This window comes from Uloborus diversus, chromosome 7 (genome assembly GCF_026930045.1).
Source record: "Uloborus diversus isolate 005 chromosome 7, Udiv.v.3.1, whole genome shotgun sequence".
Classification (NCBI taxonomy): Eukaryota; Metazoa; Arthropoda; class Arachnida; order Araneae; family Uloboridae; genus Uloborus; species Uloborus diversus.
The window spans coordinates 77265714-77281301 of record NC_072737.1 but is presented as its reverse complement, the minus strand read 5'-3'; the positions used below and the strand labels follow the sequence as shown (position 1 = coordinate 77281301).

Here is a 15588-nt window from a genome sequence, read left to right as displayed (position 1 = left end):
TTCACAATGCAGGTCTCTATGCAAGACGATCAGTTGTGTATGTTCACCTAAGTGGACTACATCGAAGGATCCGCCGACGCTGGGCAAGAGAACATGTTTCCTGGACCCAGCAGCAATTAATGGGCTTCTGTGCTGTTCACAGACGAGTCTAGATTTACATTGGAGAGTGATCCAGGGCGTCTACTTATCTGGAGGGAACAGCGCACTAGATACCATCAATCCAACACTGTAGAAAAAACACAGTTATAGAGGTGGTGGAATCATGGTTTGGGCAGGGTTCCCGCTCGGTGGTCACACTAACTTGCATGTGTTTCATGGAGGAACGTTGACCGGTCTGATATCAGGATGAGATCCGTGATCCATATGTCCGCCCATATGCTGGTGCGATTAGTAATGACTTCATTCTGATGGATTATAATACACGATCTCCCCGAGCTCGGATTGCTAAGGAGTACCTTGAGGATCACGGTTTAGAGCAAATGGAATGGCCAGCTCGATCTCCAGACCGGAATCCGATAGAATATCTTTAGGACTACCTTGACAGACAGGTTGGTGCTTTAAATCATCCTCCAAGGTCGTTACATAAGCTGGAACAAGGCTTACTCTGTGTCTGGTATTTACTTCCTATTCCGATGTCCGAAAACTTAATAAACAGCATGAAAAACCGATGCCGCCAATGAATTCAAGTTAAGGAGAACACATTCCTCATTGGAATCCATTTTTGGATTGTTTCTATGAAATTTTACTACATAACACTGTGATGTTCTGTTTTCTTGAAGAATGTACTTTTCATCATAGATTGCTTTTTTTTGTCATAAATCGTTTTCACAATACACTTATACAAATTTCTATGACGCATTCAATAAAAATCCATTTAATGCACATATTCTCCAAATTTTTTGCTTCTACATTTATTCATTTGCAAATTAGACGCAAAAAACTGGTTGTACCTTAACTTTTTGAGGCCAGTGATTTATGCCCCATTAGGTGCTTTATTACTGGCCGATTTTGGACCTTTTTATTGACACCAAAGCATCGTAGTTTCAAAAAATTTTCGCACCCAGAACCGTAGGTTCGTTTAGAGGAACAGGGGTCATTCTGCAATATGACCCGCCCTACAATTTTAGTCTGTATCTGCCCCTGATGTAGACCAGGGGTTCTCAAATTCGGTGCCGCGGCACCCTGATGTTCCGCAAGGACTGGCAAGGGGTGCCGCGAAGTGTCCAATTTTTTTGACTATTCCCTACAGTGCTTGGAAGCAGAAACATATTACCAATACAGTAACAACGTTGACCTTATTGGAGAAAGAAACGGTACAGGTTTTATTTCACAAATGTTCGATTTTTTACCTTTTTGCAATGCGGCAGATATAAAGTCTTAAGACTACTTAATTCTTCTGTCACTAGCTGCAACCTGTCATGATCAATGGTCGGTCATTTTGCAACAAGATGGGGCACACTCCCTCCCCATTATCTGAGAGACGTTTCCCTTTTCCTAAATAGTGAGCTTTCTAGTCGTTGCTTTTGACGCGGTTCTGATGACGACATTCTCCTTTTGCCGTGCCACCGTGCTCTCCGAACGCAACTCCAAGCGATTTTTTCCGATATTACATCAAAGATCTCGAGTTTGTGCCCCATGGGTAATTAGTAATATTTACCCCAAAAGATCACAATCACATTTTTTAAGATTATCGGATAGCGACTTGTTATAGCGAGTGAAACAAGAATTAAACTTTTAGACTTGACATCTGCCCAACTGTCGGGGGTACGTATATTCCCCCCCCCCCCGCCCGCCCTCATTTTAAAAATCTCAGGCCCTCTACAAGCTTGGATCTGGGCCAACAGGTGTCCCTTTTCCCCACTATGCACGCCCCTTCCCATTAGCTTATTGAGAAACTGTTACCCTTATTCCAAACATCAATTTCCTTATTCCAATAGGGGGGGGGGGGAGTTTTCAGGAAAGTTTTTTTTTTCTAAAGGAGAATTTTGGGGACAATTAAGGAGTGAGAAGCAAATTATGTGTTTAGATTTTGGAGTTTTGAGTAAAACGCGTTTAAAGATAACATCCTAGGTAGGCTTTCATTGAACTTTTTTTCCTAAATCATGCTGTATAGCAGCAAATACCACGGCTACTAGTACCATCTCTTGCCCCAAGATAGAGGAGAGATTCACCTACTATGTGTACTGGTTATCTCCAAATTTTTAATTTTGCCACTTGCATCCCTATGCTTCTCACTGCCACAATTGTATTCATTATAAGGAATTTTCAATTACGGTTGTTCTTGTTCTCACGAAAGTTTTGAATATAACCGTTGATTTCATTAATAAATTATTGTCTTCAATCTTTATTTGTTTTTTAGGAATTGTTCTCACGCTAATGAGGGTTCCCCCCTCCCCCGCCTAGTGGGTTTAGGAAGGAGAGTTTTTGAGAGTTCTCCTTATTACTCTTCTTCTTTTCAATGAAGGTTCATAGGCTCCATAGTTTTCAAGAGAAATGTGTTTGGCAAAATCCTCCCCGAAATAAGAGTCTGTTAATAAGAGTGGTTAGGGTCCTGATACTTGCTAAAGTGTTCGGACTGAAATCCACGGCAGTTAAACGTCCGTTTTTCACTGAAATAGCAGAAAATCGATAAACATTAACAAGTTCAGAAACTTAACTGAACAAAATCGCACTACAGCTAGAGTTGCTTGGCAAAATTTTTCTAATATAATCGCCTAGCTCAGTACCTGGGGGCGATCATCCCCAAAGAAGCGACTTGGCACCTCAAGATAGGCGTTGAGTATGAAAAGATAAAATTTAAAAAAAAAAAACAGCTAATATGAAAATTGAAAAATACATACGAAACCGATTGTTAAGAGTTCAGACAATAAGAAATCGGAATTTAAAAAAGAAGCAAATTAAAGTTTAGGAGCTCTTTACAACCTGGTTGAACCTCAAGGAAGTATTTTATCGTTCATATCGTGAAGTTTATGATTTTTTTTTCTTTTAATTTGAAATGTCAGTGCTTTTAATTCCTCAAAATTCAAATTTACAAAGGAAAATAATTTCATAAAAAAATGTTCTCCTGTTTTGAGTACGTCGATGATCTTGTTTAAGTATTTCTCTTTAAATAGCTATCAGTTTGCTTCGTAAAAGTTAGGGAAGAAATGTGCAAAAGGAATTTTTATTTTAATTTTTTTTTTATTTAGTTAATGAGTGATTGAATAAAATTGTTCATCTATTGCACACATTTTATGTCAAGTTAAAAATAGGCATATATATTTTGAATAACTTTGGTGTTCACTAGCCCCAACTTATGGTTTTTCGAAGGAAGACGGGCCGGAAGGGGGAGGGGGGCGACGGGTGTCAGTCAACTTCTAGTTGGGGCGAAGTACAGTAGGGCAAAAATGCAAACGTTGTTTTTTTTTCTCCTATATTCAACTAATTGAGGCTTAATAAACTTGCTTAGTCCTATTTCTTTAGCAATCAGAACTGAAATTTTCGTGCCCTTCGTCTACTACAAAGCTAAAGGGAGCCTTTAGACGGTGAAGAACCATGAGTGCGGGAATTTAAAAAATAAAAAAAAAACTGCTTTTAAGCAGTTTATAATTTTTTTTCCTTATTAAAGGCGGATATATTTAATTTCTCTCGTGTCCCTGTCCTACGATAGTAATAAGACGAAAAAAAAAATGAATAATCGAATATTCAAACCGAAAATTGGTTTTGATCAGTACCGAAAACTAGGGAATTCAAGGTTATTTTTTTCAAAGCACTCTACAAAGAAAAATGTACTCTTATGAAATCTTCGAAATTAATATTAATTAATCATCAATGGTAAAGAACTTTGGACACTGAGCCCAAAGAAATAGAAAAAAAACTCGCTACTTACATGCCTGTGTAAACAAAAAAAACGAGAAAGGCTTTAAAAAAATTCAAGCGTTTTTTGGCGCTTTCGCCCCATTGTTCGACTGATGGGCTCACATAAATTGTGAACCACCGGTTTAGCTACTAAAAAAGTTTCGCCTTGAGTTTTAGTTTCGATCGTACTTAGCAGATGGCACCACTAGGAAAAGATGGTATTCGTTAACAAAAATGCGGAGTTTTCGAATGAGTTTTCTGTTTACATTCGTATTCGTAGCATATTTTTTATACTTATTCATTTACTTATCGCAGTGATTCTTAACCTTTTCACTACAATGGAGCACTTGAAATCCTTACATACAATAGAAATACTATTTTTTGCTTTGCAACAATTATGTTAGGAGAAAGAAGATGAATCCGAAAGTTTTCTTTAATAAATTACAAAAAATACACTATTAAAATGATACGAAAACTACTCGTGGACGTGGATCAAAGATTGAGAATCATTGCATTAGACTAGAGCAGGGATTCTCAAAACTTTTTGGACTCGCGGCACTCTTTGAAGAATTAGAATGTTCTCACGGCACCCAAGTTCTTTTCTATCACTTAGGTAAGTGCGTAAGCTCGCCAAATAAGGTTACCCTATGGTTCAATCTAATATCTTATGGTTGATTTGCTTCAGCTTTTCCATATTCATCAAGTGAATACTAAAGTTTCAATTGTATTCCTCCGAAGTTTTAGCAAGGAAAAGTGAGTCTTATTAGGAACATGGGCCCTAAAAAGGAAGATTCTGAGCTAAGATTACTTCATGCAAAGTTGTAGACAAAAACGTCAAAAACTACAATCAAACTAAAACCTATTGATAGAGTCTAATATCACTATGTTGTAAAACACATTTGATAACCTGGAAAACATTACCAAATATCCCATGCTTAATTCCATGGAATAAAGGAGAAAGATCAATAGTCATATTCGGGGCAACTGATAATTCGCTATTTTCTGTTTTTACGTCCCTCATGGGCACAATGTGCATATATTGTGCAGCATATGCAGCAAATGATGATATCCTCCACTCGATATTCCGGTGTCATATTATAAAAATACTGGAGTGGAGAGCTTAACACCGCCTTAACGACCAAAAATCTGCTTTCTTTGTTATCAAATCTTGGGGGCGGGGGGGGGGGGGGAATTACGTTAAGCAGTGACTAAACAACTTTTTTTTACACTAGTAACCTACCATGAACCATGTAAAGGCAAAACTTACAGCAAAATAAGATGAGGTAGTTTTTACTCTTCTGTAATAACTTTTACCTCGTTATTGAAAACTGCTTTTTGATAACGCTTTATCAACAATTAGGCATTCTGTAGAAGATGAAGTCATGATCTAGCAAGTTCTTACTATGCTACAAAAAAAAAAAAAAAAAAAAATGGGGTCCTTTTTGATCTATATGACTTTATTTGGCAAACCCACCTAACATATACTATATTGATAACATGGACACTTCGCAGCACCCCTTGCTTCTTTTTACGGCACCCCAGGGTGTCGCGGCACCCAGTTTGAGAACCCCTGCACTAGAGGGCACTGGATAAGTCTTCACTTCAACTTGGAATTCACGGAACCCTAGGGTTCTTTATAACTTTGTCGGGTGATTTCTGTATGCTTAATCGAAACACGAAAAAATTAGTAAAATTGTAATTCTTTCAAAGATCGATTTGCGTGAAAAAATAAAAAAGATTAATATTTTACGGGAAAAATCAAATCATTCGTAAAAGTGCTGAGCTTAATAGCATTAATAGAGATGTTACAGGTAAAAGAGCTATTGTAATGAGGTTCCTTCAAAGAAATAGTAAAATAAGAGGGTTCCTCAAAGTGTAAAAGGTTCTCGTGACTTAGATGAAAGAAATGAACATGGGCGTGGCATTACTTAAAATCAAAATGTCAAAATGTATGTCAACGAAGTGACCTGTCAAACCCAGTCTCAATTCAGTTGGGGAAAATGTTTGGGGGGGGACTCAATAAAAGCAAAGACGGTTTGAACCCCATTTACATTACATCTGCATTATTTTTATTATAAAAAACTCAAATATTATGACGGACAGTAAAAACTAAAACACTGAACAGCCCAATCAAAAGCATTGACCATTCCGAATTATTTCCGGACTTATATACAGAACGTCCCAAAAAATGTATACTCTCTTTGAATGACTGTGTAACAAAATCAATTATAATGATTCAGAAAAGTTTCAAATATAAAAATAAAGTGAGCCAATTTAGAAACCTGCCATTTAACAAAAGTGTTTACATTGTTGGTCATTGTCATCCGGGCCCACCTGCTGTGATGAGAATGATGACCAGTGGAATCGAAAACGTTTCTAATCACTTTAATCGGCGCCGTAAAATGGTCCAACTATAGCCCACTTTTCGATGTTTTCAATGAAAACTCGGTGTTTATCTTTGATTTAGAATTTGAGGACTTGAGCAATGGTAGCTATACATCTCGTCTTTCGAATGAAATGTTTAAAAAAAAAATCTAAGGTAGAAAGAAGTGGAATTTTTTCCCCGTGGCCCATAGTTGTACCCCTACTGAGTACAACTATGGGCCACCTCATTTTAACCTAGAAAACACAGTGAAAACTTGATCTGGCCTATTGTTGTCTGAGACTACATGTTGTCCTCTGCTTGAAACTGTATAAGAAATTTTTTTATTCCATTATTTACGGTTTTTTTTTTTTTTTTTCATTTTTTAAGATTTCATCATCACTTGTCGTTTTGAGTGATTAATAAAGTTCAACATGGTAAACGTAGATAACGTTCTTTATTATCTGCCTAGGTTTTGACATAGAAACATTTGAAAACTAGAAAAACCTCACCAACTAAAGGCTAGGTACCTATACACAAGTCTCAGAAAATACATCGGTCTGACAAATTTTAAAAAAGATTAAAAAAAAAAAAATTGAAAACTAAAATGCGAAATCACATTTCTTATTCCAAATCTCATAAAAATAAATAATTTTTAAAAATTATCTCAGTTTGTATTTGGTCCGGCGTTCAGTAGCACCTTCTTCAAAAACTTCTAGTACGGGCGATAGGGCGACCCCCCCCCCCCCCCCCAAGCCTTTTTTTTTTTCTTTTATTGCCGTTATTTACAATAAATAACACAAAATATGACGAAAGCATCCCTACAGAGGATAAAATGAAGCTCTAAGCCACTAAAAACCGTGAAAATAGGTGGCCCATTGTTGTACCCCAACATTCCCATTTTCGATACATGTTGAGAGCTTGTGAAAACGACGAAACATTTTAAGTCAATAAGCGGCTTAATTTATAACTGACAAATTATTAAATCAAACCTGAACTTACCAGATCTTGGAAAACAGTTTTAGTGGTCCGCGCAAAGGAGACTTTTGGCTCTTCCACGAGTGAGTTGAATTACGCACTAAGAACGACTAAAGTATCTGAGGCATACAAAAACAATGGCAATCTCTGATGAAGCGTCTTTAACTACCTAAATGGTTACACTACCTGGTGATTTTTTTTTGAAGCTCGTAAGTTCGAAAAATAGGTCACTAGAGAATGACAACAGTGGTCTATTGTTGCCCCCCTTGGCCCAAAGTTGTACCGTTTTACGGTACTTGGGCACATTCCTCTCAATGGCTGCTCTCAACGCATTGACTTTAGTTGGTTTTGTGTTGTAAACACAAAGTTTGTGCTTGACATACTCTCACAGTTAAAAAAAATTGTTGGGGCCAAATCCAAAGGCTATAGGAGTGTGCATGGGTGTTGATTGTCCTATACAAATTTTGATTGGTACCACTCACAGAATTCAACTGAACGGGCATGATTATCTTCATTAAGAGTGCACAAATCTAGGAGAAAAACTTTTCCATTGCTTCAAAATGCTATAGACGCTCGACAATCTCACGAGCCACTTGCCTTAACAGAGTTTCTAATAAACTGAAGAAACATTTCAATGATTTTTTTTTTTTTTTTTTTTTTTTGTGGGGCTTTGAATGATTGTGGACATTTGAAATTGGTCTAACTGACAGTCTTAATAGTTCCTTCTTCCTTAAACTTAGTTAGCAAACGAATAGTTGTGAGTTTCGTTGGTATAGCTCATTACAACTTAGGGTAGAAATTGTATAACTAGTGAAATGCACTTTTCATGCCACTCTTTTATGTTCGCATATCGCATTCAAATTACTGACCCTCAGCCTGGAAAAAACGCTTGGAAAATAGTTTTTGCAAGCGGAAGACAGGATTTCTGAAGTCATATTTAGCAGTTAATCTAATAATACATTCAAAGCAGTATGCTTCGATTAGTTAATAGTTAATGCTTTGTAAACGTACCTGTAACGCAAGAATTCTAGACTTGGGGTAAGTACACATGAAACAAGAAGAGATGCTCGACAGCCCGTGAGCATCTTCTGTCACACGAATTACAGATTTCTAAAAAAGAAAACAAATCAAATCAGACAAAAAAGAAAATATATGAGACACTGAGATGCAGAGGGATGTAAGTGGCAAAATGGAAAGTTTGTAGATAACCAGTACAAATAGTAGGTGAGCCTCTTCTCTGTTTTGGGGCAAGAGATAGTGCTAGTAGCCCTGCCCTGGTAGGTGCTGCTGTACAGCATGGTTTAAAAAACCTTTCAATGAAAGTCTGCCTAGGATGTTATCTTTAAACGCGTTTCAGGGTTGGTAAAAAAAACCGTTTTTTTTTTTCAAAAAAACCAAAAACTCCGGTTTTTTTTTGGTTTAAACCAGGTTTTTTTGGTTTAAACCGGGTTTTTTTTGGTTTAAATACTATTTGCGAGAAAAACAATTAATTTTCGGAAGGTAATTAAGGTTCCATGTAATTAACAGTTATTCAATAGTCACATTATACCTAATTTCTTGATTAATTAAAGAGATTAGAACAAAATCTTGTAACTAAATTACATAATTAAAATAGCTTTCTGAGGGGAAATATTGATTGAAATGTTTGACTCAATTAACATATTAGTATGCATGTATATATAGACCCTTTATGATACGAAATACTGGCTTCATTTTTGATTTCATCATATGAAAGTCAGATTAGGTCTTTTTTCTACCAGAATTAGACATTCTTTTTAAAACAATATGAGTAAGTAACTTTTGTAAACTGCACAGGTTAGCTAAGGCAAAGCAAATACCAAAATCCCAATTCCAATGAACAAAAGGGGGGGGGGGACTAAGAATTATCTGCACCCAATAGTCATGAAGCAGCATAGGTGTATAGCCAATCAAAATCTTTTTAGCACACAGAATTCTAAAAAAAAAAAAAAAACAATGGAGAGTGCAGTTTATATGTGAAGATTTATATATTTCTCAATCAATTTTTACACATACATTTGCATTTTGTTCTGGGAATTTAAAAATTTGTCTTTTAATCTTCCTAAGGAACTATTATGTATCATAATATGAAGTATAAACTTTTTTTTTTTAAATTTGATTCAAAAAATATTATTTGTGTTCACCTGCAGAACAAATCTTAATTTTTAGGTGCAAACAATTAAGTTAGACTGTTGATTACCTTACAAGTCAAAGTTAAAATTCCAGGAAAGTGCAAATAAATGGGCAAAAATGTCACACCCCTGCAACAGGAGTGAGAAATATAATGGATTGCATCTACAATAAAAGATTCAATCCTTAGTAAATCTTAACTAATCATGCAAATTAAGCATATTGATGGAAGTTGACTGAAATCTGCTTTATGGCACATATATGAAATAAAAAATATATTAATATTTTTTTTCAATTAAAGCTTGTAATACATTTTGAAGAAGCAACTTTTCAATTTTAGTATTTATCTCTGCAACTTAGCTAGGAACTAAGCATAAATGAAATTTTACATTTTTCAATATGTGTGGGGAAATCAATGTAAACCTGTAAAATGGATTTTTTTTGGCTTTTTTTTTTTAAAAACATTTTTTAAAAAACCCGCATGGTTAAAAAAAAAAAAAAAAAAAAAAAAAAAAAAAAAACAATTGGTTTAAACCAAACAACCCTGACGCGTTTTACTCGAAACTTGAAAATGTCCACTTACATTCCTTTGCTTCTCACTGCCTCATATGTTTTTACAGATTTAAAGTCTTTTCAACCTAGGATTGCGTGCTGGAAAAGTAATATCATCCGCCGAACTAATAAAGTTGCGAAATCAAAGATACGAAAATTAGCTAGTTTTGCACCCGTATGTGCTAAACTTGTTAGAACCGCTATAAAAAAAAAAAAAATATTTTTTTAAAGAGGTTCAAAATTAATATAAAAGTAAGCTGTTTACCTTTGACTACACCCCCTTCCCACACACACAAGAGGAAAAAAAAATAACTTGAATTTGTTTCTGACAAAGTTAAATAATATTTTTCGCGATTAAAATTGAAATAAAAACTTAAAAGATACACACACAAAAAAAAAAAAAAAAAAGAAAAAAGAAAAAAAGAAAAAAAGAGCATTACCAGGAATGATAAAAACAAATAATTTTACCTCTACTTTAACTGTATAGTTGAATAAATTTTTTAAAAGTGCGAAAATAAACGCTTCCAAAATATTTGTAAAATAAATAAATGAAATTAAATAACATGAGAATAAGGTCAACGGTACTCAAAAATCAAAATATACCATTAGGAATGAAAGTTTGCTAAAGGCAAACGGAACCACAGCTTTTATCTACTTGAAATACTCATACATGAATACATGATTTCATTTTAACTACATGTGTCCTCCAGCAAAATGTCTTGGAAGTAATGCTTGTGAAACAACAAAATCAATAGTAAAAGACGAAAAGATTTATGGTCTGCAATAAATAAATAAATAAATATTGAATAAGATAAATAAAAAAAAACAATTTAAAAAAAAAGAAAAAATTATTGCCCGCAAAAAAATTATAAAAAAATTAAAAAAATAAATAAGCAATAAAAAAACAAAAACACAAATTTAAAAATCAATAAAATACGTAAAGCAAGCATAAATCGCGTGATTTGGTCTCTGCTAATAGCAATATGTATTTTCAAACCTAAGGTTTACTCGCCACATAAAGCAATGAATCACTTGACTTGCTATCTACCAGTCACAAAGACACTATTCTGAAAAAAACTGGAGGACATCAATAAGCAAGTCTGATTGTACCAAAATAAAGATTTGCGTTCTTGGTTTTATGTAACATATGTAGTTTCACTAACACGACATTCTCTACGAACCCATCTATTGTATTATAAGAAAATTACCTGTACTAGAGTGTGTACTACATTTTAAAACTAGTTTAAATTACGTTAAGATAAAAAAATACCTTTGTGCTGAATAGTAAAGTCAGACCAAACAACGTAAGTAGAAGCACAAATTTATAAATTACAGCAGACACGTGTTTCGGCGTTACAGGGAACGCCTTTTTCAATGCAAAAATAATGAGCTTATGGATGAAAAGACATCCGACAAAAGCCAAGAGCAGATAAGCATGCAGCTTAAAAGATAAAAACAGCGGATTAGCCAAACACCAATGACAAAGTTATAAACCTTTCAGGAACCAATAGGAATGCAAGCAAAGGTCAGGAGCTTTCGCTTAGGTACGAACCCAGAAAGAAAGAATTCAATTGGACAAGGATTAAGCCGAAGCTTAAACAAAAAGAAAAGAAATTGTCAGTAACCGTGAACCGCAAGAAAGGAAAAGCAGAATGGAAAACCATGAAAAAAGATAAACAGAAACAAAAAATATTCGAAAAAAGGAAAAATGAAGATAAATAGAAGAAAATTGGGGGGGGGGGGGTGTCAATCAAGACAAAAAGGCGAAAATAAACAAAGAAAGATAGATTAAAAAAAAAAAAAAAAAAAAAAAAAAAAAAAAAAAAAGAGGGGGGGGGGAATGGGGAAAGGACAGTATTAAAGATATGGGAGCCAAATGTTAGAAAAATATGGAACTGCACTAAGATCGTTAACTAAGTTAGAACTGTTCCTCAAAATATGAAAGGATTCCCAAAAGTCAAGATCTGATGAATTGGGGCATTTTTGGATAATCTGAAAAGAGGTAAAATCAAAAGAGTGATTCGAATCCCAACAATGTTGAGCAATACTAGACTTATTTAATTGTTGTTTTTTCACATAATTTTGATGCTCTTTCAAGCGAATTTTTAAAGCACGCCGAGTCTGTCCAATATAGGCAAGTTTACAACTACAATTAATTCTATAAATTCCACAACAATTAAGAGGGTGAATAGGATCTTTAAGAGAAGAGAATGAAAGTTTATTAATAGGAGAGAACACCACCTGGAATTGGAAACGTTTTAGAATCTTAGCAACCTGATAGCTTACAGATGGAAAGAATGGCAAAACAACCAAATTCTTTCTGATGAAGGTTCGGTTAAGAACATTAGTTTGGGATTTATTTGAAAGTTTTTTATAAATGGAATCAATCAAAGTTGGCGGATAGTCTCTATCAATTGCCACAGCTTTAAGATAATTAAGTTCCACTTTAAGAAGTTCCGACGAAGAACAAATATTAATTGCGCGATAAACAAAAGAATTAAAAGCAGAATATTTTTGATTTGGAGGATGAGACGATAGTCTATGAGGAGGTAAAGAGACAGCAAAAGGTTTGCGATAAACAGTAGTTTCAAAACCAATTTCTGTACGAGAAACAAGTACATCAAGAAATGAAATGCAATTATTCCGTTCTTTCTCACAAGAAAACTGAATATGAGGATCAATGGAGTTTAAAATAGATAAAACCTCATCACTCTCAAACTGATTCTGGTTCATTAGAACAAAACAATCATCAACATACCGAACATAAAATTGGAACTGCAGTTTTTGGAACAGCTTAACCTCAAAATAATGCATGTAAATATCACTAAGAATGGGGCTAAGTGGGTTACCCATAGCCAGACCATCTAACATAATATAAAAATTCCCATTAAAAACAAAAGAACATTGTTTAAGACAAGTACGGGTAAGGAAAATTAAATCCTCAATTTCCGTATTGGTGAAATGAAATTCAGAAAGTCTTCTACGAAGGCATAACAATGAACCCTCGACGGGAACGTTCGTAAATAAAGAGTTAACATCAAAAGAAGCCATAAAAGAATTATTTGGAACGAAACTATGAATTTTTTTTTAACAAACTCAACAGAATTTTTAATGGTAAATAAATTGTGACTCCTAAGGGGAGAAAACACAGAGACTAAATATTTTGCAAGTTTGTACGAAGCCGTACCAATATTGGAAACAATCGGCCTGAAAGGAATACCAGCTTTATGCACCTTAGGTAAAGCATAAAATCTAGCACAATTAGCAATAGATGGAACAACAGAGCGTTTAACATTTGAAGGAATAGACTGAACAGACTTAACAGCAGATGCAATAGTTTTTAACTCTTTATCACTAGGATCTTTAGAAATTTCAGCATATGGCCCAGAAGAAATCAAATCATTAGTTTTATCAACATAAGATGATTTGTCAAGAACAACAATTTGGCCACCCTTGTCAGCTTTGGTAACAACCAGATCAGAATTCGAAACTAAGTCTTTAACAGAACGGCTAACAGTATTAGCAAATACCGGTTTAGAAATTTTCGAGTTAAAGTCAATATTAGAAGCTATAAGATGCCGAATCGAATCTTTTTGAGAGGAAGTTAAGGCACTAAATTTAAAAGCTTTCTCAACAGGAGCAATAAGCTTTGAAAAAGAAGGATTAACACTCACAGCAAAATTATCATTACATTTTAGAGCCTCAATTTGAGAATTACTTAATGGAACGCTAGAAAGATTAACAACAACCTTCTTATTAACAACAGGTAAATTATCAAGAGGAACGACATGAGAAGATTTACAAAGCATAGCTAATTTCTTTTTCAAAACAATTTGATGTTTATCAGAGGAACGAAGGGTTCTAGACCAAGAATTTCTGTCAATAATGTTAAAGTTCGGAATGGAATTAGAAACCGCAAGATGTAAATCATAAAGTTCACGTTCAATAAACGATAAATGTTTCCTAGTTTCCTGGATCGAAGCTCTGAGTAAAGCCAATTTCGACCGAAAGATTACTTTGTCAATTTTTACAGAACGTGGTAAATTACATTTCAAAGAAATAAACTTCGGAATAATTTTCTTGCGCCTACACTCTTGAAGAAATTTTAAATGGTTCAAAAAACGAAATTTCTTAATCCGAAGATTGACAAACCTATTGATTTGAGACATATTATCGCAAACCTTTTGCTGTCTCTTTACCTCCTCATAGACTATCGTCTCATCCTCCAAATCAAAAATATTCTGCTTTTAATTCTTTTGTTTATCGCGCAATTAATATTTGTTCTTCGTCGGAACTTCTTAAAGTGGAACTTAATTATCTTAAAGCTGTGGCAATTGATAGAGACTATCCGCCAACTTTGATTGATTCCATTTATAAAAAACTTTCAAATAAATCCCAAACTAATGTTCTTAACCGAACCTTCATCAGAAAGAATTTGGTTGTTTTGCCATTCTTTCCATCTGTAAGCTATCAGGTTGCTAAGATTCTAAAACGTTTCCAATTCCAGGTGGTGTTCTCTCCTATTAATAAACTTTCATTCTCTTCTCTTAAAGATCCTATTCACCCTCTTAATTGTTGTGGAATTTATAGAATTAATTGTAGTTGTAAACTTGCCTATATTGGACAGACTCGGCGTGCTTTAAAAATTCGCTTGAAAGAGCATCAAAATTATGTGAAAAAACAACAATTAAATAAGTCTAGTATTGCTCAACATTGTTGGGATTCGAATCACTCTTTTGATTTTACCTCTTTTCAGATTATCCAAAAATGCCCCAATTCATCAGATCTTGACTTTTGGGAATCCTTTCATATTTTGAGGAACAGTTCTAACTTAGTTAACGATCTTAGTGCAGTTCCATATTTTTCTAACATTTGGCTCCCATATCTTTAATACTGTCCTTTCCCCATTCCCCCCCCTCTTTTTTTTTTTTTTTTTTCCCCCACTCATTTTTATCTATCTTTCTTTGTTTATTTTCGCCTTTTTGTCTTGATTGACACCCCCCCCCCCCAATTTTTCTTCTATTTATCTTTATTTTTCCTTTTTTCGAATATTTTTTGTTTCTGTTTATCTTTTTTCATGGTTTTCCATTCTGCTTTTCCTTTCTTGCGGTTTACGGTTACTGACAATTTCTTTTCTTTTTGTTTAAGCTTCGGCTTAATCCTTGTCCAATTGAATTCTTTCTTTCTGGGTTCGTACCTAAGCGAAAGCTCCTGACCTTTGCTTGCATTCCTATTGGTTCCTGAAAGGTTTATAACTTTGTCATTGGTGTTTGGCTAATCCGCTGTTTTTATCTTTTAAACTGCATGCTTATCTGCTCTTGGCTTTTGTCGGATGTCTTTTCATCCATAAGCTCATTATTTTTGCATTGAAAAAGGCGTTCCCTGTAACGCCGAAACACGTGTCTGCTGTAATTTATAAATTTGTGCTTCTACTTACGTTGTTTGGTCTGACTTTACTATTCAGCACAAAGGTATTTATTTATCATAAACCTTGTTTAAAACAGAGCCAGCATTAACAATTTAATTTTTACATCTCTACATAGTATAAAATGAAGTCCCCAAAAGCATTTGTGTGTTTGAACTCGCAAAACTCGAGAACTACCCGGCCGGTTGCACTGAAATTTTCACACTTTGTTTCTTTAAGTCCTGAGAAGGTTTGCAGACCAGTTCGAATAAAATTCGATGAATAGTTCTTTTTTTATTCCAATTTA

The 15588-nt window shown here is 34.6% G+C and overlaps 1 protein-coding gene across 1 annotated transcript in view; it reads right to left on the bottom strand.

The window, feature by feature from the left end:
• Positions 1-15588, bottom strand: part of LOC129225684 (uncharacterized) — a 190323-nt gene that overhangs the window by 30568 nt on the left and 144167 nt on the right. The window contains exon 6 of the mRNA XM_054860160.1: positions 8189-8287. Within this exon, the coding sequence (XP_054716135.1) occupies positions 8189-8287 (99 nt within the window). The remainder of the gene's footprint in view (positions 1-8188; positions 8288-15588) is intronic.